At 37.0% G+C, this 20704-nt stretch overlaps 2 protein-coding genes across 3 annotated transcripts; one reads left to right on the top strand and one right to left on the bottom strand.

Moving 5' to 3' along the window:
* Positions 1-3548: 3548 nt before the first annotated feature.
* On the top strand, positions 3549-13535 carry LOC103408299 (SNARE-interacting protein KEULE-like). 2 transcript variants are annotated; one of them, XM_008347156.4, is made up of 21 exons: positions 3549-3989; positions 4882-4940; positions 5476-5557; positions 6189-6267; positions 7120-7170; positions 7466-7562; positions 7683-7715; positions 7922-8047; positions 8130-8321; positions 8401-8484; positions 8574-8672; positions 8760-8833; positions 10379-10475; positions 11175-11300; positions 11384-11479; positions 11555-11671; positions 11748-11825; positions 12482-12672; positions 12840-12930; positions 13017-13106; positions 13213-13535. In XM_008347156.4, exons 1-21 carry the CDS (start codon positions 3914-3916, stop codon positions 13264-13266), a joined length of 1992 nt encoding a protein of 663 aa, XP_008345378.2. In that variant the 5' UTR covers positions 3549-3913; the 3' UTR covers positions 13267-13535. The 2 variants fall into 2 exon arrangements, with proteins under 2 accessions (XP_008345378.2, XP_070676589.1); XM_070820488.1 differs by having other exon boundaries at positions 3617-3989; positions 6189-6838; positions 7022-7170.
* Positions 13536-17197: 3662 nt separating this feature from the next.
* On the bottom strand, positions 17198-19003 carry LOC103419270 (uncharacterized). Its single transcript, XM_029101632.1, has 3 exons — positions 18136-19003; positions 17920-18035; positions 17198-17695 (listed from the first exon to the last, which is right to left on the bottom strand). The coding sequence occupies exons 1-3, from the start codon at positions 19001-19003 to the stop codon at positions 17198-17200; spliced, it is 1482 nt and encodes a 493-aa protein (XP_028957465.1).
* Positions 19004-20704: the final 1701 nt, after the last annotated feature.

Here is a 20704-nt window from a genome sequence, read left to right as displayed (position 1 = left end):
TTCAATCTAATCACTATCTTTGCCATCGGCATCCGTGGTTGGTGATATTAAAAGAGAAAAAGAACGGTTTTCGAAAGTTGTGGCATGATGCCGCTAAGATTTTACCAGCTAATGATTATTAAGGGAAGGTTGATCACCAATAAGCAAGAATCGAGCAGAAAGGCACATGATTTCATATGGTGTTTTTGCCCGCACCGTGCAGTTGTCCCTCTGAGGCCATACAACACCTCCTCTTTACAGGCTGTAGATGTACATAACAATTTTGGAATTCTTCGGATTTACCTCATCGATACATTTCTCAGTTCGGCCGATTGATTTTATGTGAAATTGTGAATATAACGCCAATTGGTAAATGCCAACAAGTGCCTACATTAAATAGGAACAATTCATGTGTATATTTACAGGAACCATTTATATGTGTATAATTTTATAAACGACAATTGTTGATAAGAAAGTTCGAATGTTGCGGTTTGTACCTAATATTACACCATCGGTCCGTAAAATTAAGGTTGTTGGATGAATGGTGTTCTACACCGTTGAATGTGAGTGTTGTTAAAGCTGATGTGGAAAAATTCTTTTCGGTTGAGTTATTCAAGTTAGAAGTCGAGAAGCGATTATGCTTAGGAGGCATAATAATTCGGATTACTTTGCAGCCCAAAAAAATAGGAAAATTTGAAGACTATTGCTGTTATTTCACATCAAGGCCTTAAGCAATATCGTATTGAAAATGGTCGTATTGGAAGATCTTGGGAATAAAGCATCATTGGTATCCTTTATTAGGGGTCAACCACTTTTGTTTTCGTTCACTGCTACAATGTTGTCCCGTTATAACATACAAGGACATTTCCAGTGAAGTTGAGAGAGAGAGAGAGAGAGAGGGAGAGAGTAGAGTTTGGTGCGATTCAGTTTTAACCTGTTCGAAATTTTCGATGTTTTGTTTTTTTCTTAATTTGGACCCTTTCTTTTTAAGTTGATTTTTGTTTTTGTTTTGCTAGATCCTTTTATGGTGATTTGAAATGTTTTTAAATTGGTGGATGGAGGTGGAGCTCATGTGAGATTATCCGCACGGAATGAGGATCCTCGTTGGATCTTCTTTGTTAGGATTATGCAGATCTTCAAATTACTTCTGTTCATCCTACATCATATGATTAGAAATTATTATAAATTTTTTTATTTAAAATTGAATATAAATAGTACCTGACAAAAACTGGATGCACGATGTACAATGAATGGATGTAATTAGAGGATCCCTGGGATCCTCACAAAGAGGATTCGGCGGGGATCCTTTCTCATCCACAGGAGAAATGAGAACCGGGGGTTGTATTTAATTTGAATTTTAAAGGATTTTAATTCTTTTAATAAATGTACGGGTATTCAATTAGGATTTTAAGTGGTTCTTTAAAATTCAGAGTGTATTCAATCAGTTATGATAGTTTATTATAATCCTTAGAAACTTGAGTGTATTCAATGAGGATTTAAATAAGTTTATAACATTTCAAATGTATTCAATTTTAGAATTGATTTTAAAGATTTTTAAAAGGATAAGGAATTCGACAGAATTTGAGAGATTTCATAGTGTAATTTAAGCAATCACAAATCTCATCTCACCCCCTAAGGTGAGGGAATTGAATTAAAATTTTACATTGAATTTCTACAAATTAATTAAACTCCTTAAAAATTTATGGATTCATAAATTTATAGAAGTCTCTCAAAATCCTAATTGAATATACCCCCAAACTCTTGCGTGGTGAAAGCATGGACGTTAGTGATTCTTTTTTATGGAATGGACACTCGTGATAGAAACAACTTGTTGATTTTTGAGGTTTGTCGTTGGTTTTGTGGCAGCCAGCCGCATACTCTCTTTTTAGTACAACGATATATTTTATATTAAGAGAGGGGGAGTATGGTTAAGCCACACAATGGACAATCAAATTTGGTATCGAATTTGTCATCTACAAGATTCGAATCTAAGACTTCTCACTTATAAATGAAGAAGAATACCACCCGATAATAATAGTAAGAGGGAACTCGATCCTTTTAAAACCTGTCAAATTATCAAGTTAATTGCTATTGTGACAAGACGCTTTTGCCCTTTGCGTATTGCTATAGCTATCCCTTGATTTGAACCTTTGCACCTGATCTCTCAACTGAAGACATTGCTTAGTGCTTTGCACTATTAATATCAAATTTTGTTACTTAGTGGGGAAGGCAAATGCTACAAATATAGAGAGGTCCATTTCCTCTCCTAAAAAGTCACCACCAGGCGTGTCTGCTTGATTGAGAGGAGGATTCTGTGGAAGTTTCTCCACCAATCAAGGGCTCACATTTCAAGTTCTTTTATTTATTAAAATTTTTTTCATTGTACTGGTAACACGACCCGTACATCAAATGTTAAAATACAAGTGGAAAAATGTTTTTTTCTCTTTTTTTCCTCTTAAAGTGTCTATTCACTTGTATTATGACACTTATTGTACTTAATTGTATTCCGAACACATAAAAGTTTCCATTTATTCATATGTTCAATAATTGGAAAGAGCTGGTTCAAGAAGAAAGCAACAGGTGATAAATGACAAGTCATTTTGTAAGAACTGCAGACTGGTCCATATTTGCAGGGTTCAGAATACCAAATTCATTCATTCATTTAGGGGTGGGCGTGGGTGGTTTGGGTTGGTTTTGAGCCAAAATTGAAACCAAATCAATTTAGTTGGTTGAGCCAAAATGACAAACTGAAACCGATCAAGTTGGAGCTAAAATTGATCAGGTCGATTAACCGACAGTGACGGATTGGTTTGGTTCGGTTCTCGGTTTGTGTGAACACAAAATTACATAACAATTTTCTCTGCCAAAAGCTATAGAACGTAGCACCAATATGAGTGTTTGTTAAAAGGAAAGCACAAAGGGACTCTTAAACTAATCAAGTTTTGTTTTCGTGTAGTGAAAACCGGGTAACTCGTAAATAACTAACAATTTATATTACTGCACGTATTAATTATGATTAAAAAAAATAAAATTAAATATATGTGATTTGGTTCGGTTAACCGCATTCTAAGAATTTTGGAAACCGATTGCCATACCTATTCAGGTCGGTTAGGTTCGGTTTAACCACTTAAAATTAAAAAACAAAAAAATAAACCAAACCAAGCCGTCGGTGCGGTTCGAATGGTTTAGTCGGTATTTTATTTTTATTTTTTTAATGCCCAACCCTACATTCATTCATTCAGAATACCAACTTCATCCATTTATTCATTCAATTATATTAAAAAATCACCAGTTGAGTAAAATTGAAATATCCAAAAAACAGCTCAAAGAAAATTGAACTAATTATTTGAAAAGTTGCACCGAGATTACTCCCACATATTTACTAAGGTTTAGTTGTATTTCTCTTTATTTATATCTAAAGGTTTTAGATTTTATTTTCGTCAAAAACGATTTTGAATTACATTATTACTAATTAATTGTAAGACTTAATCAATTCTCCAGCTTTTGTTATAAATAAATATCGTTTCATAAAAAAATAATAATATAAGTTCCGGGTAAAACAGAAACATAGAATTTTCCGTTTTTCTCTGAAAAAACAAATCAGTCTAGAAAGAAAACAAGCAGTGAAGAAGAGATCAAGTCTTTTCGTTTCTCATTCTCTCTCCTGCTTCTGTTCCTCTCTCTCTCTCTCTCTCTCTCCCCCCGCTCCATTCAGCCAACACGTCATCGCCGCCCCCAAATCCCCCGGAATCAAAATCCCATTCCCTTTCCGCGTCTAACTTCCACTTGAAGAAACCAAAGAAAAACAATTCCCCTTTCTCTCTCTTCCCACCTCCGCCACTTCGCGACATTTCTCTCTCCTCCCCGTCTCCGACTCTTTCTGCCCGCGAATCGATCGGCCTGGAAAGGAAGGGAAGGAGAAAAGGCGCGGACCATGTCGTTCTCTGACACCGACTCCTCGTCGTCCTACGGCGGCGACTACAAGAATTTCAAGCAAATCACCCGCGACCGTGAGTTCCCTCCCTCTCTCCTCACTCGCTTTCGTTTCAATTCCACTTCAATTTCTCTGATTATTGGTTTAATTAATACTTGCATCTTAATCAAGCTGTAAGCTGATGAATCGTAGTCTAATTGGTTCAGAAACTTATTGGTTACTGAACAATTTTAGTGATTAAGTAATTGAAGTAGAACCTACAACTTCAATGATTTTTTGAAGTTAGTAATAATCTGTGAGATTCCATTATAAAATCATCAATTGACAATACGAGGAGTAACCCAACTTACCTATAAGCCTATGCAAGGGTCCCACCTTGTACGATTTATTCTTAACACGCCCCGCCCCTTACATGAGGTGAATTTTCAAGCCTAACAAATGGACAACACAAACGGGGTGACATGGAGCATGTGTGGCCGTTGAGCTTCACACGTGGATAACCTGCTCTAATAGCATGATGAAAGTTGAGCTTCCACCATAAAACCAAATAGCAATATGGGAAGTAACCCAACTTACTTATAAGCCCATACAAGATCCCTCCTCCCTTCAATGTAGGATTGATTCTCAACATCTGTGACTACAATTAGTAATCGCAAACACTCAGATGGACGAACTGTACGGTGAGAATGAGGTAGCTACGTTATTGGGATTTTGATAGGCAGGGAAAAACCAATATAATGTGTGCAATGTGGGAGGAGCACTGATCCTCTGCGGTGCAATGTGCAGCAGCTAGGCTGGTTTTTGTATCGGTGGAGATATGGCAGTTCAAAATGTTTATTTTTTGGGCGGGGTCGACCGGCTTGTTCTAGATATGGACCAAGATCACTCTGTTACTGTTGTTTATAATTGATGGTGATTTGTTGTTGCATTGCCATTTTGTGACCGACTTTTCGAAATTTTGTGTTTAGGATTGTTAATTGAAATGCTTCGGTCTTGCAAAACGGGGGACTCAACAGCAACCTGGAAGGTAAATGCAACTGGTATTATGATGTCACTTGTGGTACAAATTTGATATACGTAATTTTTTGTGATTATAAGTTTATGTTCGGATAATAAGAAGTGCTTACATATGTTCCAGGGATTATGGGATCTAGGAATGGGCTACATCTATTATGAAAGTATTCGTTTTGTAACACTCGTAGTCATAGACATAATAATGAACTTGGAAAGTTTTTGAACCTCAACAGGAAACGCGTGTTGTATGTGCTTATTAAGTGTCTATAGTACTTGTTGGGATTTTTCTCGTCTATAATTGATAAAATACACTATTTTTATCATTATGTACTGTGGAATAGAGCTTGTAAGTGAATGATTTGATCAAGTACTGAATGTACTCTCTAATAGTTGGGAAATATAACAGGTGTGTCTCTAGGGTAAAGGAATATTATCTCTCTTTTTATTTGGAGAACCCATTGTCTCTCTTATAAACTCATGATAATTTTCAATGTGATGATATTCTTCCTTGTTTACTTGCAATTTTTATTTGATTGCTATCCCTGTAGGTACTTATCGTGGACAAACTTACTCTTAACATAATATCTCACGCGTGCAAAATGTCCGACACGACAGATGAAGGTGTTTCAGGTAAGAATCAAAAGGACTCTCCCTGAGAAATTATACTTTTTATTTTTGGGCATTGTATTGGTATCTGCTTTCTGGCCAATCTATTTTGTTGCCAGCTGCATAAGAGGATGCTGCATCGTCATGGTATTCGATAATTGTTAGTAGTTATTTGTCAGTCACATTTACCTTACCATATAACAAGGTGCTGCATTTCTTTGGCTATATATCAAAAGGCATTGCACCTCCCAATCTGGTAGCATTTACTAAATGTCTGGTACAATATTCCACACTATAAAATTGTCAGTGCTACTGTAGAAGCCCTAATTGGAAGCTGCTGACTGGTCATTGCATGGTATTTGATTATTTTTTATTTGACAAGTTACTAAGTTATATCTGTTGTGTAGTGTCGAGGACATGGAATTGATGCAATTTTGTTCTTGGTGTGTGGTGTGTGGTCAATGAACATGCATTTAAACTTTACATATCATGTGTTTATAGAATTGTGAATAATATGTTGTTGCCATTTTAAGCTGATAACTGGTTGCCCTGTTTTTTGTCTCCCGCTTATTTTCTGAAGCCAGTCATTTAACATGTTGTATTGGTAGATGGGCTTTGTTTTTCATTTGTTACTACAATTCATATTTTCTTGCAGTGGTTGAAGACATAGTTAAGCGAAGGCAGCCAATGCCCTCCAGGGATGCTATATACTTCATGCAGCCTACCAAAGAGAAGTAATACTTTTTAAATTTTTGTTGGAGAGAGAGCGAGAGAGAACTATCGGTTGAATGTTTTTATTTTTGTAGCATATTAGCAGTATGGTTTCTTAATGAATCTTGTTAGAATATGAAACTATTTCCAGAGAACATCCAAACACTTAGCTTTTGGGAACATTGGTAACTAACAAATGTACCATGACATTAGAGTGAGATCCTACAACTCTACCAATTTATATATGTTTTGGGCTCTTGAAGGCTGGAGAGAGGCCCACACATGAAGGGATGTTAGAATGTAGAACAATTATTGTAACATATTTTACAACTTAAGGGTTCGGGAATAGTGACCCGAACAAAACTTGACAAGTCACAAGTTTGAGACTTAAAGTTTGATTGAATTGTTAACTATATTATTAACTTTAGGGTTATCCAGCTATCTTCTGTTCTTACTCCATCCGTTGCCCCATTTGTGGGTGGAATATTTACCTAAAATTTTCCTTGTTTCTTTCATATCTCACTGAAATCAAGCATTTCTCACGAGTAAAATGTGAAATAATTTTTTTTTCTGTTTAATATAATGGCGAAAGAGGTCGCACTTGGTGCGATGGCAAGTGCATTCGCCCATGAGCGGTAGGTCTCGGGTTCGAGACTTGGGAGCAGCCTCTCCATAAATGGGGGTAAGGCTAGCCGACATTCACCTCTCCCAGACCCTGCGTAAAGCGGGAGCCTTGTGCACTGGGTACGACCTTTTACCTTTAATATAATGGCGAAGTGATTGTTCGAATAATTACCTATTCCCTGTTGGTTTTTAAATGTCAGCCATATAGATGGCAGCCTCGCTAACTTTCTCTCTCTGGCGTTGATTTGCAGTGTTGTCATGTTCTTGTCAGACATGTCGGGAAGGTCACCATTGTACAGGAAGTATGTGCAGAAATATCACTTGCCTTGTTCTAGTTCTTTTTTTATTTTTTATTTTTGAACAAACGATATTATCTACACTAAGGGGGAGGGGGTGGGCTTAGCCTCACAATGGGCTAGCAATAATGTGATTCAAATTCGCCTTTGGCGATAATCGAACCTAAGACCTCTCACTTACAAGTGAAGATGAATACCACTAGACTGAAGTACTAAGCGGCGCCTTGTTGTAGTTGATTGTGTGATTTTTATCATATTTAGGTTTGAAGGTTCTAATGGTTCTTTTTTTTTGTCTTTACAGGGCATTTGTTTTCTTTAGTTCACCTATTTCAAGAGAATTAGTTAGTCACATCAAGAAGGATGGAACTGTGTTAACTCGGATAGCTAAATTGATTGAGGTTATAGCTCTTTTTCAAACATATCCTAGATTGATAAGTTTGCAGAACTTTATGTATCAGTCAGTTGTCTTCTTTGTTGTTGGTTAAAAGTAAGTAGATGCTGATTTGGCAAATTTGCAGATGAATTTGGAATATTGTGCAATAGACAGTCAGGTATGTGGTGCTATTGCAGTCAAAGTTTTGGTTTATTTGTAGTCATCATTTTATATTATATCCTTTTCAAAAGAATTTTTATTTTATTTTATATTTAAATTCGGGGTTCATGTGATATTAAGCTTCAACCTTCGTAAACATTTACAGCAATTTGTTGGAAAAAAAAAATGTTCATGGCTTTTCTCTTTTGTAATTTCTTAGCACAGGCTTTTGTTACCAACAACGAGAGGGCTTTAGAAGAACTTTATGGGGATGATGAGGATTCACGCAAAGGTGTTGCATGTTTGAATGTGATGGCTGCTCGTGTTGCCACAGTTTTTGCTTCGTTAAGGGTACATGTTATAATGATGTTAAATTTTGATTGAAGTTTTAGTACAGGTCTTCTGAAACATCTATTTGTTTTTTATTTTCTAGGAATTTCCTTTTGTGCGTTATCGAGCTGCAAAGTCACTTGATGCCACCACAATGACCACTTTTCGTGATTTAATTCCTACAAAGCTTGCGGCTGGGATCTGGGATTGTCTCATGAAATATAAAACTACAATTAAGAACTTCCCTGAGACAGAAACATGCGAGTTGCTTATCCTTGACAGATCTGTAGATCAGGTTTTTAGGTGCATGTGTTGGTTATGCGTAGTGGTATTGGCTTTATTATTATAATGAATATTCTCATCTGAATTTTCAGATTGCACCTATCATACACGAATGGACATATGACGCCATGTGTCATGACTTGCTAAATATGGATGGAAATAAGTACGCGCATGAGGTAAGTTGAAATGTCCATTTACATAGATGTGCTTTCAAATTCTGTTTTTTTTGTCTCTTTTGGATGCTTTATAAAGGCAATACTTATAGGTTCCAAGCAAAACTGGTGGTCCACCTGAGGAAAAAGTGGTTCTTTTAGAAGATCATGATCCTGTCTGGCTTGAGCTTCGCCACACACATATAGCAGATGTATGTCCTGTGTCTATTTGTATTTTTCAGGGTTACACAGGCATAAATTAATTAATTTTTGTTTTCCATCACAATGACCTTTGTCAGGCTAGCGAACGACTGCATGATAAAATGACCAACTTCGTATCAAGGAATAAGGCTGCACAGATCCACGGTTCAAGGTTCGTGTGTATTTTTTTGTTAACTATTCTTTTTGTATTTTTAATAAATTCTAATTATGTACTTGTTTTCTAACTTTCTTTTGAGTAATGAATAACTGTTTAACCCTGTTGTTTTGCCGGAATTTAGATTATGAATGGAATTTGTTTTGCTTTTCCATTAATACACAAACTTTGACTAGTTTGAAAGGAAACATAAGGAATTTATGCACCTGTTCAATGGGCTGATAGAAATACGGGAGTAGGGCTAACTGTGTAACTTCTCTTCCGATTCAATCATTCTATCATTCTGGTCAAACAAACAGAGCCTAGCTGTGTAGTGGCTCGCAAAATTTGCCTGTTCTTTTGTTCATAATGGATTTCTTAACTGGGTAGGAGTGCTTCTGGTTAAAAATAGTTTGTTTTTTCTTCTGGAATAGTCAAGTACTAAGTTCTCATGAAACAAGGACCAGCTCAAGAAATTTGATGTCCATACATCCTTGTTTTGTGCAAATCATTGTTACGTGATGAAGATATGTGTGCCTCATATCATATGTATTTCATTGCTGCAAGGAATTTCTCCTTGTAGGGTCTGCCAACCTACCTTTTTTTGGAACAGACTCGTGGTTAATACAGCTAAACTCTGGTGCTGAGCGTTTTGATTTTTTAAGTAGAAAGCTCATAATATGCGTAAACTATATATAGTGAAGCCCATATATGTTATAATTCTGAACTTCCCTCTGGATCTTGTTCTTTAATGTATCCGGCAGTAGACTAAACTTAGCAAATAGAGAATAACTTGAAACACACAAGATTTATACTGGTTCGGCAGAACTTTTGCCTACTTCCAATTGTGATTTCTAGGTAAAGAAACCACGGCTTCTTTGATTAATAATGGAGTATACAGTACTTTTGCAACCCTAGAACTAACCCCTCTTTTCTCTCGGCTGTCTGTTTTATCCACTGCTTTTCATCCTTGCCGCACCCTATTTATAAGTATAGGGTGTGGTTTACATGCCTATTTTCTGATTAGCTTTCATATTCTATATGGGATAGGAAAGTACACTTTATTTCCTATTCCAATTAGGCATCTAGAATTCCTAATCTAAATTCTAACTTAATTCTTTCCTAGTCCTTATAGAATAAGAATCTGTGCACCTCAGCTTTCCTAATACAATCCTAAACAAAATAGGACTTTAACCTTGACGAGCCAATTCCTAACAATATATGCGTCATATAAAGTTACTATTGTAAGATTGAATGAGCTGCATGTGGTGGGGTTATTGTATGAGGATAATAAAAATGTTATTTGGGCCTTGCTCAAAAATCTTGGATTACTTACATCCTCTAAAATTATTCATAATGTTACTTTCTGTATCCAAGAAAAAGCATATGAGACTTGCTCTTTTAGGAAACATTTATTATTTTCATGCCTCTGTTTTTTTTCTATAGATATTAACTTAATCAACATCATTTTTTTGTTAAATTTTCGAAGCTTATGCAAGTCTATTTGGTATGCCAGTTTGTGTTGTGTTCTATTTCTCACCTAAATGTTCATGTGTTATATAGAGATGCTCGTGAACTATCTACGAGGGATTTGCAAAAGATGGTTCAAGCGTTGCCACAATATAGTGAACAAATCGACAAGCTCTCCCTTCACGTAGAGGTTAGTTCATTTGAAGTATCTGTTTGATGCGCAAAATTCCAACAAGTCAAAATTCAGAATTTAGGTTAAAGGAATTTATGAAGACAACTCATAAACAGTGTGACCATTGCTGTAGTTCATTTGTAATTCAATTAGTTACAAAAATTCTTAAACAGAAAAAACCTGTTAAATCAATGACTTATACATGGAGACATATTCATGTGGCCACCCTTTTGCCTCTTGAATAAATGTTGTCCAAATCTCATATTTATTTTCCTCTTTTTGCTCTTTTTCCACCTTAATGTTTACACTGTCCCATTGTAAAAGATTTGTCTTTGGATGAGGCTTCATTTTTAAGCAAACCAAGAGAAGCAATAAAGTAACTCAATTTCTTGTTTCACAGCAAATACAATTAAAAATTTAATGGATGGAGTAAGATTCACACCAGAAGTGATAGCATATTGAATAAAAAAAGGTTGTACCCAGTGCACAAGGCTCCTGCTTTACGCAGGGTCTGGGAGAGGTGAATGTCGGCTAGCCTTACTCTCATTTATGGAGAGGCTGCTCCCAAGTCTCGAACCCGAGACCTACCGCTCATGGGCGAAGGCACTTGCCATCACACCAAGTGATAGCATATTGAATAACTGAAAGAAAATTTGAGCTGTTGGCTTTGGACATTGAAATCATTGAGTGTAGGCAAATATTATTTTATTTCTCCAGATTGCAGGAAAAGTTAACAGAATTATCCGGGAGCTTGGGCTTCGAGAAGTTGGGCAGCTGGAGCAGGATCTTGTTTTTGGAGATGCGGGCATGAAAGATGTGATCAATTTTTTGATGACAAAAGAGGTACGAAACTATATAAGTATATATGAGTGTGCAAGAAAAATTGTCATTATGTTCTGTAAACTATACATACCATTTTTATGCAGGATACAACTGGTGAAAATAAGTTGCGATTGTTGATGATTCTTGCAGCCATTTATCCTGAGAAATTTGAAGGCGAGAAGGGTCTCAATTTGATGAAGGTTAGTACCACCTGAGGTGTATCAGTGTGTCTAATCTCATTCAAGTGTTTACTGTGGTGCTTTTTGTGTTTTCAGTTAGCAAAATTATCACCCAATGATATGAATGCTGTGAATAATATGAGACTGCTTGGGGGAGCACCAGATACCCAAAAAAGCACAGGGGCTTTTTCTCTGAAGTTTGACATTCATAAGGTGAATGTTTACAGAATCTTTGTGAGTTCTTTCAGTCGTTCAATCAATATCTAACAAGGGGCTATTCAATTTTCAGAAGAAACGTGGAGCTAGGAAAGAACGTCCAAGTGAAGGAGAAACATGGCAGCTTGCACGCTTTTATCCAATAATAGAGGTACCCCTCCCTTTTTGGTTATTTTGTAGCCTACTTAGTCTATATGGGTGAATGGTCTGGGTATTGATAAATGTCGTGATTAGAACAGCTATATAGAGCTATGTTGGTATATGGTAACTCTTCCAATTTGCCTGTCAAATATCTTGATTCCTGATTATGGGACAGCCAAAATAAAATGTAACTGAGTTGCCTCTCAGTTAAATTGATGGCCATGTTCTTCAAGCTTTTTGATTTCTATCACAAAAACTATTAGTACTGGTAGTAACGGTATATATTTAATTGCTAAACGTAATGAGAAGGCATCTAATTATTGAATTATTCTGTGGTTCAAAATTATTGAATTATTCCAAGTAGAAGCTGTTATCTTCTAGCAAATTGGAGTGTGTCTGTAATCTGGGCTGCTGCATTCCATCTCTTTTCTTTGTTATGTTCTCTTGGTATTTTAGTGGGGCATTCACGTGACATTTTCTGGTGAAACTTGCATGGAGATATGTTGTATGTAAATACTCATCCCATTGAATATGCACAGCATGCTACCTAGCGACTGCTATAGAAAGAGCAATTAAGGGCTCTGTCTTATAATCTTCATAACATATCATGAAACTTAGTTTCAATGATTGTACGAGTAATCAGGTACCAATCATCTCTTTGTTCAGGAACTTGTAGAAAACCTTAGTAAAGGTGAACTGTCAAAGGAAGATTATCCATGTTTGAATGACCCAAGTCCAACTTTTCACGGGAGGTCACATGTCACGGCAATAAATCATCCTCCAGTTGCTCATTCAATGAGATCAAGACGGACACCAACATGGGCCCGACCTCGAAATTCTGATGATGGGTATTCAAGGTATCTTGTCACTCTACTTCATGGTCAAGAGTTCCTCATAATTAAAGCGTCCCTTATAATTAGAGCTACCTTTTGGACTGTTGCATTATGGAAATCTTCCTTAAGTAGCAACTCTGAGTGCCGCTTGAATGATTTATTTTAACTATTCTCTCCTTCTGCACCCATAGTGATCCAGTATTACGGCATGCATCGAGTGATTTCAAAAAGATGGGTCAGCGCATATTTGTAGTTATAGTAGGTGGGGCTACTAGGTCGGAGGTATGAACATGTTCCACTTGTCCCTAAATGAAGTTGCGATTCTCGCCATTTCTAGCTTAGTGAGCTTATAAGTTGTTTCATTTCAGCTTAGGGTTTGCCACAAGCTCACAGCTAAACTGAAGAGGGAAGTTGTTCTAGGCTCCTCATGTCTCGAGGATCCTGCTCCTTTTATTGCGGTAATCCATTTTAGTTTTAATCTGTAACACGCTTGAATCTGAGACGAACTCTCCTTCTTTCTCCCCTAACAAACCTTGTTTTTTTTTTCTTTCGAAAATGTTGCAGAAACTAAAGAGGATGACGGCACATGAGCTCTCTTTGGATGATCTGCAGATATGAATGTAGAATCCACAGGAAAGGCTGGGAATGACATTCAGACCGTTACCAGTTCAAGCTGTATTCATAGATACTTGCTGGTTGTATCCATATTCTTTTCATTTGACCCTTTCTCAACATTCAATGTGAAAAACGCTACCATTTGATACCGGTAGGGGCGCTCTAGATATTCTAGAAGGAGCTATTTCGGGTTTCTGCCGCTGGCTCCATGTTGGTTCTGTGAATATGTATGATAATTTACATGCTGAGTTGAGTCCAAGTTACATGCACTACTTCTAGGACAGATGAATTGAAACCAGACAATAGTAAACTGTCTAATTCATTAAAGCACAACATAAACAAAACAAAACAAGCGAAAAACATCAAATAATGTAACACCAGTGCGCTCGTATATCAATCAATCTACCACGGCCAAGCGTTTGATACTCTTTGCCAGAGATGGCTACTGGCTTGTTCCAGGACATGGTTTGGGCCGATTTCTCCTTCTTTGTCCAACAACTTAGCCAAACTGTCGGAGAAGCCACTCAATATTGACACCCCTGGCCGTGTTAGAGGCATCACCGGCTTTGCCAGATTGTAATCTGACAGTTCAAAACACACTATAAGCGGCAGAGTTTATATCACAAATGGTCCCTGACATTGACCCAAACCATCAAAGATAGTTCCTGAAATTGAAAATCGATCAATATAGTCCCTGAAAATAGGTATCACAAATCAATGTGGTCCTTCCATTACAATTGTGTCAAAATTTCTGTTATGTGCTGATGTGACACATAAATAGGGCCCATAAGATGTAAGAGTTTTTATCACAAATGGTCCCTGAAGTTAACCCACATGTTCAACATGGTCCCTAAAATTGAAAATCAATCAATGTAGTCCCTAGAGATAGGTGTCACAAATCAATGTGGTCATTCTGTAGAAAATCCTATTATGTGATGATGTGGGTTTAATAATTAATTAAAAAAGTTGTCAAAACACCTTTTTGCACGGTGAGATTATCTCAAGACAGAGCTTGCCCTTCTCCGCATCACCAAGATCACTGGGGGAGCACTCAACAAGCTCTCCAAGATAAGGTTGTGAGGCTGTCTCACCCAAATGTTCACGGTGGAGTCACAAAAGTCGCCACCAATCCAAGCCATCACCAAAGATGGTCTCGATCCTGGTCCAATTCGACGAAGGGTGCGAAGGGTGTAAAGATGGGTGTATTGAGAATTTTGTTTTTCAAAGACAAGACGACAAGGGCTACCATAGAGGGAGGTAGAGGAGTATGGGGGATCAGAGGTGTTTGTGAGATCGAGTTTCTAGGTTGACAACTTTTTTAATTAATTATTAAATTTATTATACCTATTTCTAATTCTTTTTTTATTTAGTTAGACTTGTGTGTCCATTTATGTGTCACAACAACACATAACAATTTTTTTTTTTTTTTTTTTACAGAATTACGATGGAAAGACCTCATTGATTTGAAACATCTATTTTAGGACTACATTGATCGATTTTAATTTCAGGGATCATCTTGATAACGTGAGTCAATTTTAGGACCATTTATGATACAAAAATGACTTGTGTGACCCACTTATGTGCCACACCAACACATAACAGAATTTTTGACATGATTGTGATGGAAGAACCACTTTGATTTGTGACACCTATTTTCAGGAACTACATTTATTGATTTTCAATTTAAGGGACCACCGTAATAGTGTGAGTCAATTTCAGGGACTATTTATGATATAAACCCTATGCGCTACCGCATCCCCGTACCCTCTCTCCTTATAATTGCTATGTATTGCCTCATAATCAGCCTCCCAATTGCCTTGGGCCACACGATCAACATAAGTACCTTGTCTATCATTTGCTCTGACTTCAAGTTCGCATTCATCGCCTCGAGAGCACCAAATCAAACACCTCTCAAAGTTAATTACCTGTATCAACTTTTCTGTCGAACTTGACCACCTTTTCTTTCCACAGCTCCTCACTCAATTCATACACTAGAAGTCCCAGAGCAACCTACATCTCGATAGACGCCCTGCTCAGGTACCGCGGGTTGCCATCGCACACAGGCAAGCAGTTTCTCAACTTGCCTTGCCTTAAGTAGGTTTCTCTGTCATTGTCTTCCATTGAAGTTCAGCTGCTCAGCCAAAGTTCTAATGGTGCACATAACCTATGATCTCGTGGGGAAGCAAAGCATTTGCGACAATCAGGTGCTTGCCAATGGCTATAACCTGTTGACGTGAGTCTTTATTGTAAATATTCTAAGAGTCTTATATTTGGTAGGACTAGGATTTGTAATTGATTGTAATCTTTTGTAATTAGTTTACTTATGGAATAAGGCATGTGTGCTGTACATTGTAAACCATAGAGGATTTAATAGTATTGATTCAAACATTCAGCCATATACATTTCTATTTGGCATCAAGAGCGTAGTTCCCTAAAAATCCTTTGTGATGCGGTTGTATCTCTTGCCTAGCACTGTAACCTTTGCCGTTGCCGTACCCTACTGTTTTGTGTGTTATTACAATGGTGAATATAGATTGGATTTTGGATTCTGGTGCAACATATTATATGACCTATGATAAAAACTTGTTCAATCTATGACACATCCTTATAAAAAGTGTGTGGCAACTGCCAATGGTATTACTGCTCTTGTTGTTGGAGCGGGAACAATATGTCTTACACCATCTCTTTTCTTATGCCATTGTTTATTAGTTCCATCATTGTCCCATTACTTATTGTCTATAACAAAAGCCACTGAACAATTGAATTGTGTTGTATTGATTTATCTTTCATTTTACTTGCTTCATGCTATTCAGGCAAGGAGATCATTAGGTGTGACACTATGAGAGGGGCTATATTATGTGGATGACGTGGATCCTGAAAGAGGTAATTTGATTCATGCGTTGCGTGATAGTAATCTACAGAATTTATGGTTAATGCATCGTCGTTTGCGACATGCATCTTTTGGCTATTTGAAGCATATTTTGCCTAGTTTATTTAGTGGTATGAAAGACTCCGAATTAAAATTGTGAAGTATGTACTTTAATTTAGAGTCATTGTGCTTATTTTCTTCAAGCAAGGATTAAAATATCGATCGTGCAGATAATATCGGGCCTCCAATTTACTGATATTTCGGGGGATATATCGTTATCGTTTTAGGTATTGGGAAAAAATAAACAAAAATGGCAGATATAGGCATTGAAACACATAATTTTGGTCTAAAACTTTCATAGATGTTATGTACATTATTAATGAATGTATTGAACAAATAAAACTCAAAATTTACTAATAATAAGATATACATATGATGAAATATAAGTGGTATGTAATGCGCGTTAATGAAAAGTTTTGTAATAAAATGTTTATTAGAATGAATAAACCATGCATAAATCCATAGTTTGTTTAAACATTAGATTACAATTTAGATAAGTGTCCAACTACATAAATGAAGAGCTCCTATGAGGTTCAAACAATGAGGAACAACCATCTAGATTCATACAATAGTCATACCAAGTCATGTAACCCGAGCAGTTTGTAAGCCATGTTTGAACATGGTGCACATATGTCTCTCTCGAGCTCCCTACTGTCCTCCATACATGGGATAGTTAGGATTAACCCAACTAGTAGGTCCATAGTCTGTTTCATCATCTTGAGCTTCATAACTAGTTCCACTATAATCAGACATGACATACCCATAGCCATCACAAGATTCATTTGAGTTAGTACTAGGTCTAGTTCCTATGCTCATAGATCCAAAACTGATCGCCATGTTATCTTCAGATGGATTGATTGGTTGGCTTCTTTTCCCTGAGTATTGCTTCTCAATTGCGCCAATGCCTGGTCCAGCTTCTCTGCATCCATGATCCTTATCTTGGGTGGCATGAGTAAAATCAGCCTCGATAATAAATGGGCTATATTGTCTTCCTTCTTCATTACCTCATGATCCAACATTACTTCCTCCATCATTATCTAACGAATTGGATGAACTTTCCTTTCTATCAGTACTGGCATCGTCTCTTAAGGGACGTCTTTGACCTTGCCGAGTGCCAAGCATATCCCTTTCAAATGATGAAGTATCTCTACTCCTAACATCTTCGGATATGACTCTATCAACATCAACTCCTTCTTGGGTAGCATGTTGTGCTATAACGGCATCAAGGTTGCCTTGTTCATCATCCAAGTGAGCTGTCATAATCCATTGTTGATTTGGATTATTATCATCATCAGATGGTTGCCCTGCAATGTCAAGAAGGTCTATGTAGTCATTTTCTGCAACCTTGTTCATTTTGGCCTCTTCATCATGTAGCTTAAGTTTCATATTATAATAGCAAGAGACAATATTTTCCAGCCTAGTATATGCGAGACCGTTCCTTTGTTTCGTGTGAATAAGAGCAAATGTACTCCAATTTCGCTCACATGCCGATGATGATGCTATCTATGACAATATACACATAGCAATTTTTTGCAAGTTCGGGGCAGAATCACCATGAAGATTCCACCATTCTGCTGGGGGGATCGATTTTCTTGATTTGACGGCCACCTCAGTGCGAAATGTCTTTCTACATTCTCTAAAATTTATCACCTGGATTCACAATGTTTTGTGTTCAGTATGTATTAAACTAAACTTAATGAGGAAGGCATTGTTTTGTGTTCACTTACCTCGACCCCAAATTCTTGCAAACCTCTATCCCGAGTTGGATTCAACCTTTCAAATACGCGTTGGAGTCCTGAAAGTAACTCTTTATTGTGGCCAACCCCTTTTTTCATATTGATATCTAGGGTTCAAGTACTGGGCTACAAATATGAAGATTAGTTGATGCCCGTTGTATAAATTTAAAAATTGATGCACGTTTTTACTAAGAGATTAAAACATACCAGCTTGATGTAATGGACGAGATAATGTGACATCCCATCTGTGATTGATGATTTTGAGAATCCATTTTTTTCCATTCAACGTAGAAATCTTCTCTTTCATTATGTGAAACATATCATATAAGATAGGCATTGTAGGAACTACCTCTGTGTTAACAATTCGCATGATGCTATATAAGGGCTCATAGATGGATTGCACTCCTTCCATGGCATCCCATAATCTATGATCAAGGACTCGACTTTCAATTCTCTTCCCTTCTTCTGATTCACCGAATCGACTATTATACCATTCCTCACTTGTAAAAAGTTGCCTCAGCCCAGCTTTCTTATTTAAGATGCTATTGATGGTGATGTAGTTTGTCACAAACCGAGTTGCACCGGGTCGGACCAAATCTCCTTGACAGAAGATCCTTATCTGAGCCAATAGCCAACCATGATTGTAAATGTAGTTGGTTAATTTCCTGGCTTTATTTATGACATTAGCCACCGACTCTTGCTTCCCAATATTTTTAAATATTAGATCAATGCAATGTGTAGCATAAGGAGTCCAATAAATAGGATACCGCTCCATCATTATCTCTCCAGCCTTAACAAAGGTTGAACCATTGTCGATGACAATATGAACAACATTTGACTGCCCAACCTCTTTTATGACATCCTTCAACAATTTGGCGATGTACTTTGCATCCTTGGTTTTATTTGAAGCATCCACTGATTTCAAAAAAATTGTTTTCCCGTTTGAGTAGACCATGAAATTTATTATGGACAACCTCGTTGGGCCAGTCCATCCATCACTCATGATGGTGCATCCATACATGCCCCAATCTTCCTTTACCTTTTCCACATAAGCTTGCATGTCTGTGTGTTCCATATCTAAGTACTTATGCTTTATTTCATACGGCGATGGTGTGGCTACACCTTGACCTAATATAATTGAACTCATATTAGCAATTGGTGTGTTTAGAATATTTAAGTTCAAGAAAGGAAAGTCATAAGGAATAAAGCAAAACTTGCTTGTTGGGCTGCAACAATCATGTTCTTGAAATGAGGGGAACTTGCTTTTTGAGGAGCCACATTCTCAAGTATGAAGAATTTGCTACAATATCTTCCCAGTACCTCTGCTGAGTGTCTAATCATGCATTTGATTGTTCTCTGTTTTGTTCTAGTGTTCTTGTGTGGCATTGGTACCGGAGGAGATCAGAGTGGGTCTCGAAGGCTTTGAGTGCGACGGTATTGCGGTGGACTACTACCACTTGTTCCCCTTGCAAATTGTTTGCTTCCCATTCCGTAAACTCCTCATTGTCTAAACCATTCTTCATCCTTCGACACTCTAATGGCAGCAAGGTAATCTTCTTTCTTCGCAGAGTGCATGTTTGGAGGATATGCATATCCATCCTCATCATTATCATCATCATCAACAACATGATTGCTACTTTTATTGCCCATGTATCCCTCTTTTACTGTAGATCTTATGTTTTCTTCAACAGATTCCTTATGTTGTTTGCTAGACTCTTTATCCTTTATCCATGCAATTACCTCATTCTTAATATCTGGTGGCTATTCTGTGCACTTCTTTACACTCTTATGTGGATCAAATCTGGCCAAATGATACTTTAACCGTGTAATTCCACCACTTTGAAATGTGGATTCACAAAATGTGCATATTGTGCCATGCTTATTGCCTTCTATTGGACGAGCATATTTCCATGCCACATCAAGACCACCAGGCACACTAGCTCTACTCGGTCTACTACTACTTGCCATTTTTAATCTATCACACTTAAATATATTAAATTAACTTACAATATCAAATCTATCACAAAAACAATACAGACCATGAGGGAGAGCCACATACCTGAAACAGCAGTAAAAGAGAACTTGAAAACAAGGAAAGAAGCTCACAGACTAAATAAAAATTGAAAAGCACGCAGAGAAAGAAGAGAAGTGAAGATTTGGTGCCCCAAAAAAAGTAAAACAGCCTCTGATTTAAAGAAGGCTTCTCTCGTGATAACAATGGGAAGTTTTGGGGGTTGAGGGACAATGGTATATGGGCTTTGCAGACTTTATTTTATAGATTCCATTTGGATGATTCTCTGGCTTTGATGGAAATAAAGGTAGTCAAATTTTTTTGGAGGTATATGGGCAGTGCATTGCATATTGCCAATTGCCTGACTTCAAAAAGTGAAAAAGAAACAACCAAAAAACAAAACAAATATTAAATGATAAAGAGTTCCATAAGAAGCTCAGACACATGTGCATCATTTTCTTGTGGGTATTAAAGATATATTTGACCAGAAATTTAATATTTGGATTTGTGTATTTCTTTCTCTTCAGATAAGACATGTATGTCCCCTCAATTCATTGTGCACAGATTCTTTATAGTAATAATTAATGGATACTCCAACAAATCTTTTGAATTGGATATTGCCAAAAGCCTTCACACATATCTAATCACTGCCCACATACCTCCAAAAAATCTTTTGGGTTTTAATTTGCTTCAAAACTTTTGAATTGTTTTGGGTTTTGTTATAGGTATCGGGAAATATCGAGAATATCGGCAAAATATCGGAGA

This window comes from Malus domestica, chromosome 04 (assembly GCF_042453785.1).
Source record: "Malus domestica chromosome 04, GDT2T_hap1".
Lineage (NCBI taxonomy): Eukaryota > Viridiplantae > Streptophyta > Magnoliopsida > Rosales > Rosaceae > Malus > Malus domestica.
Note: the sequence above shows the minus strand (reverse complement) of the source record. Positions and strands in the feature narration are given on the sequence as shown.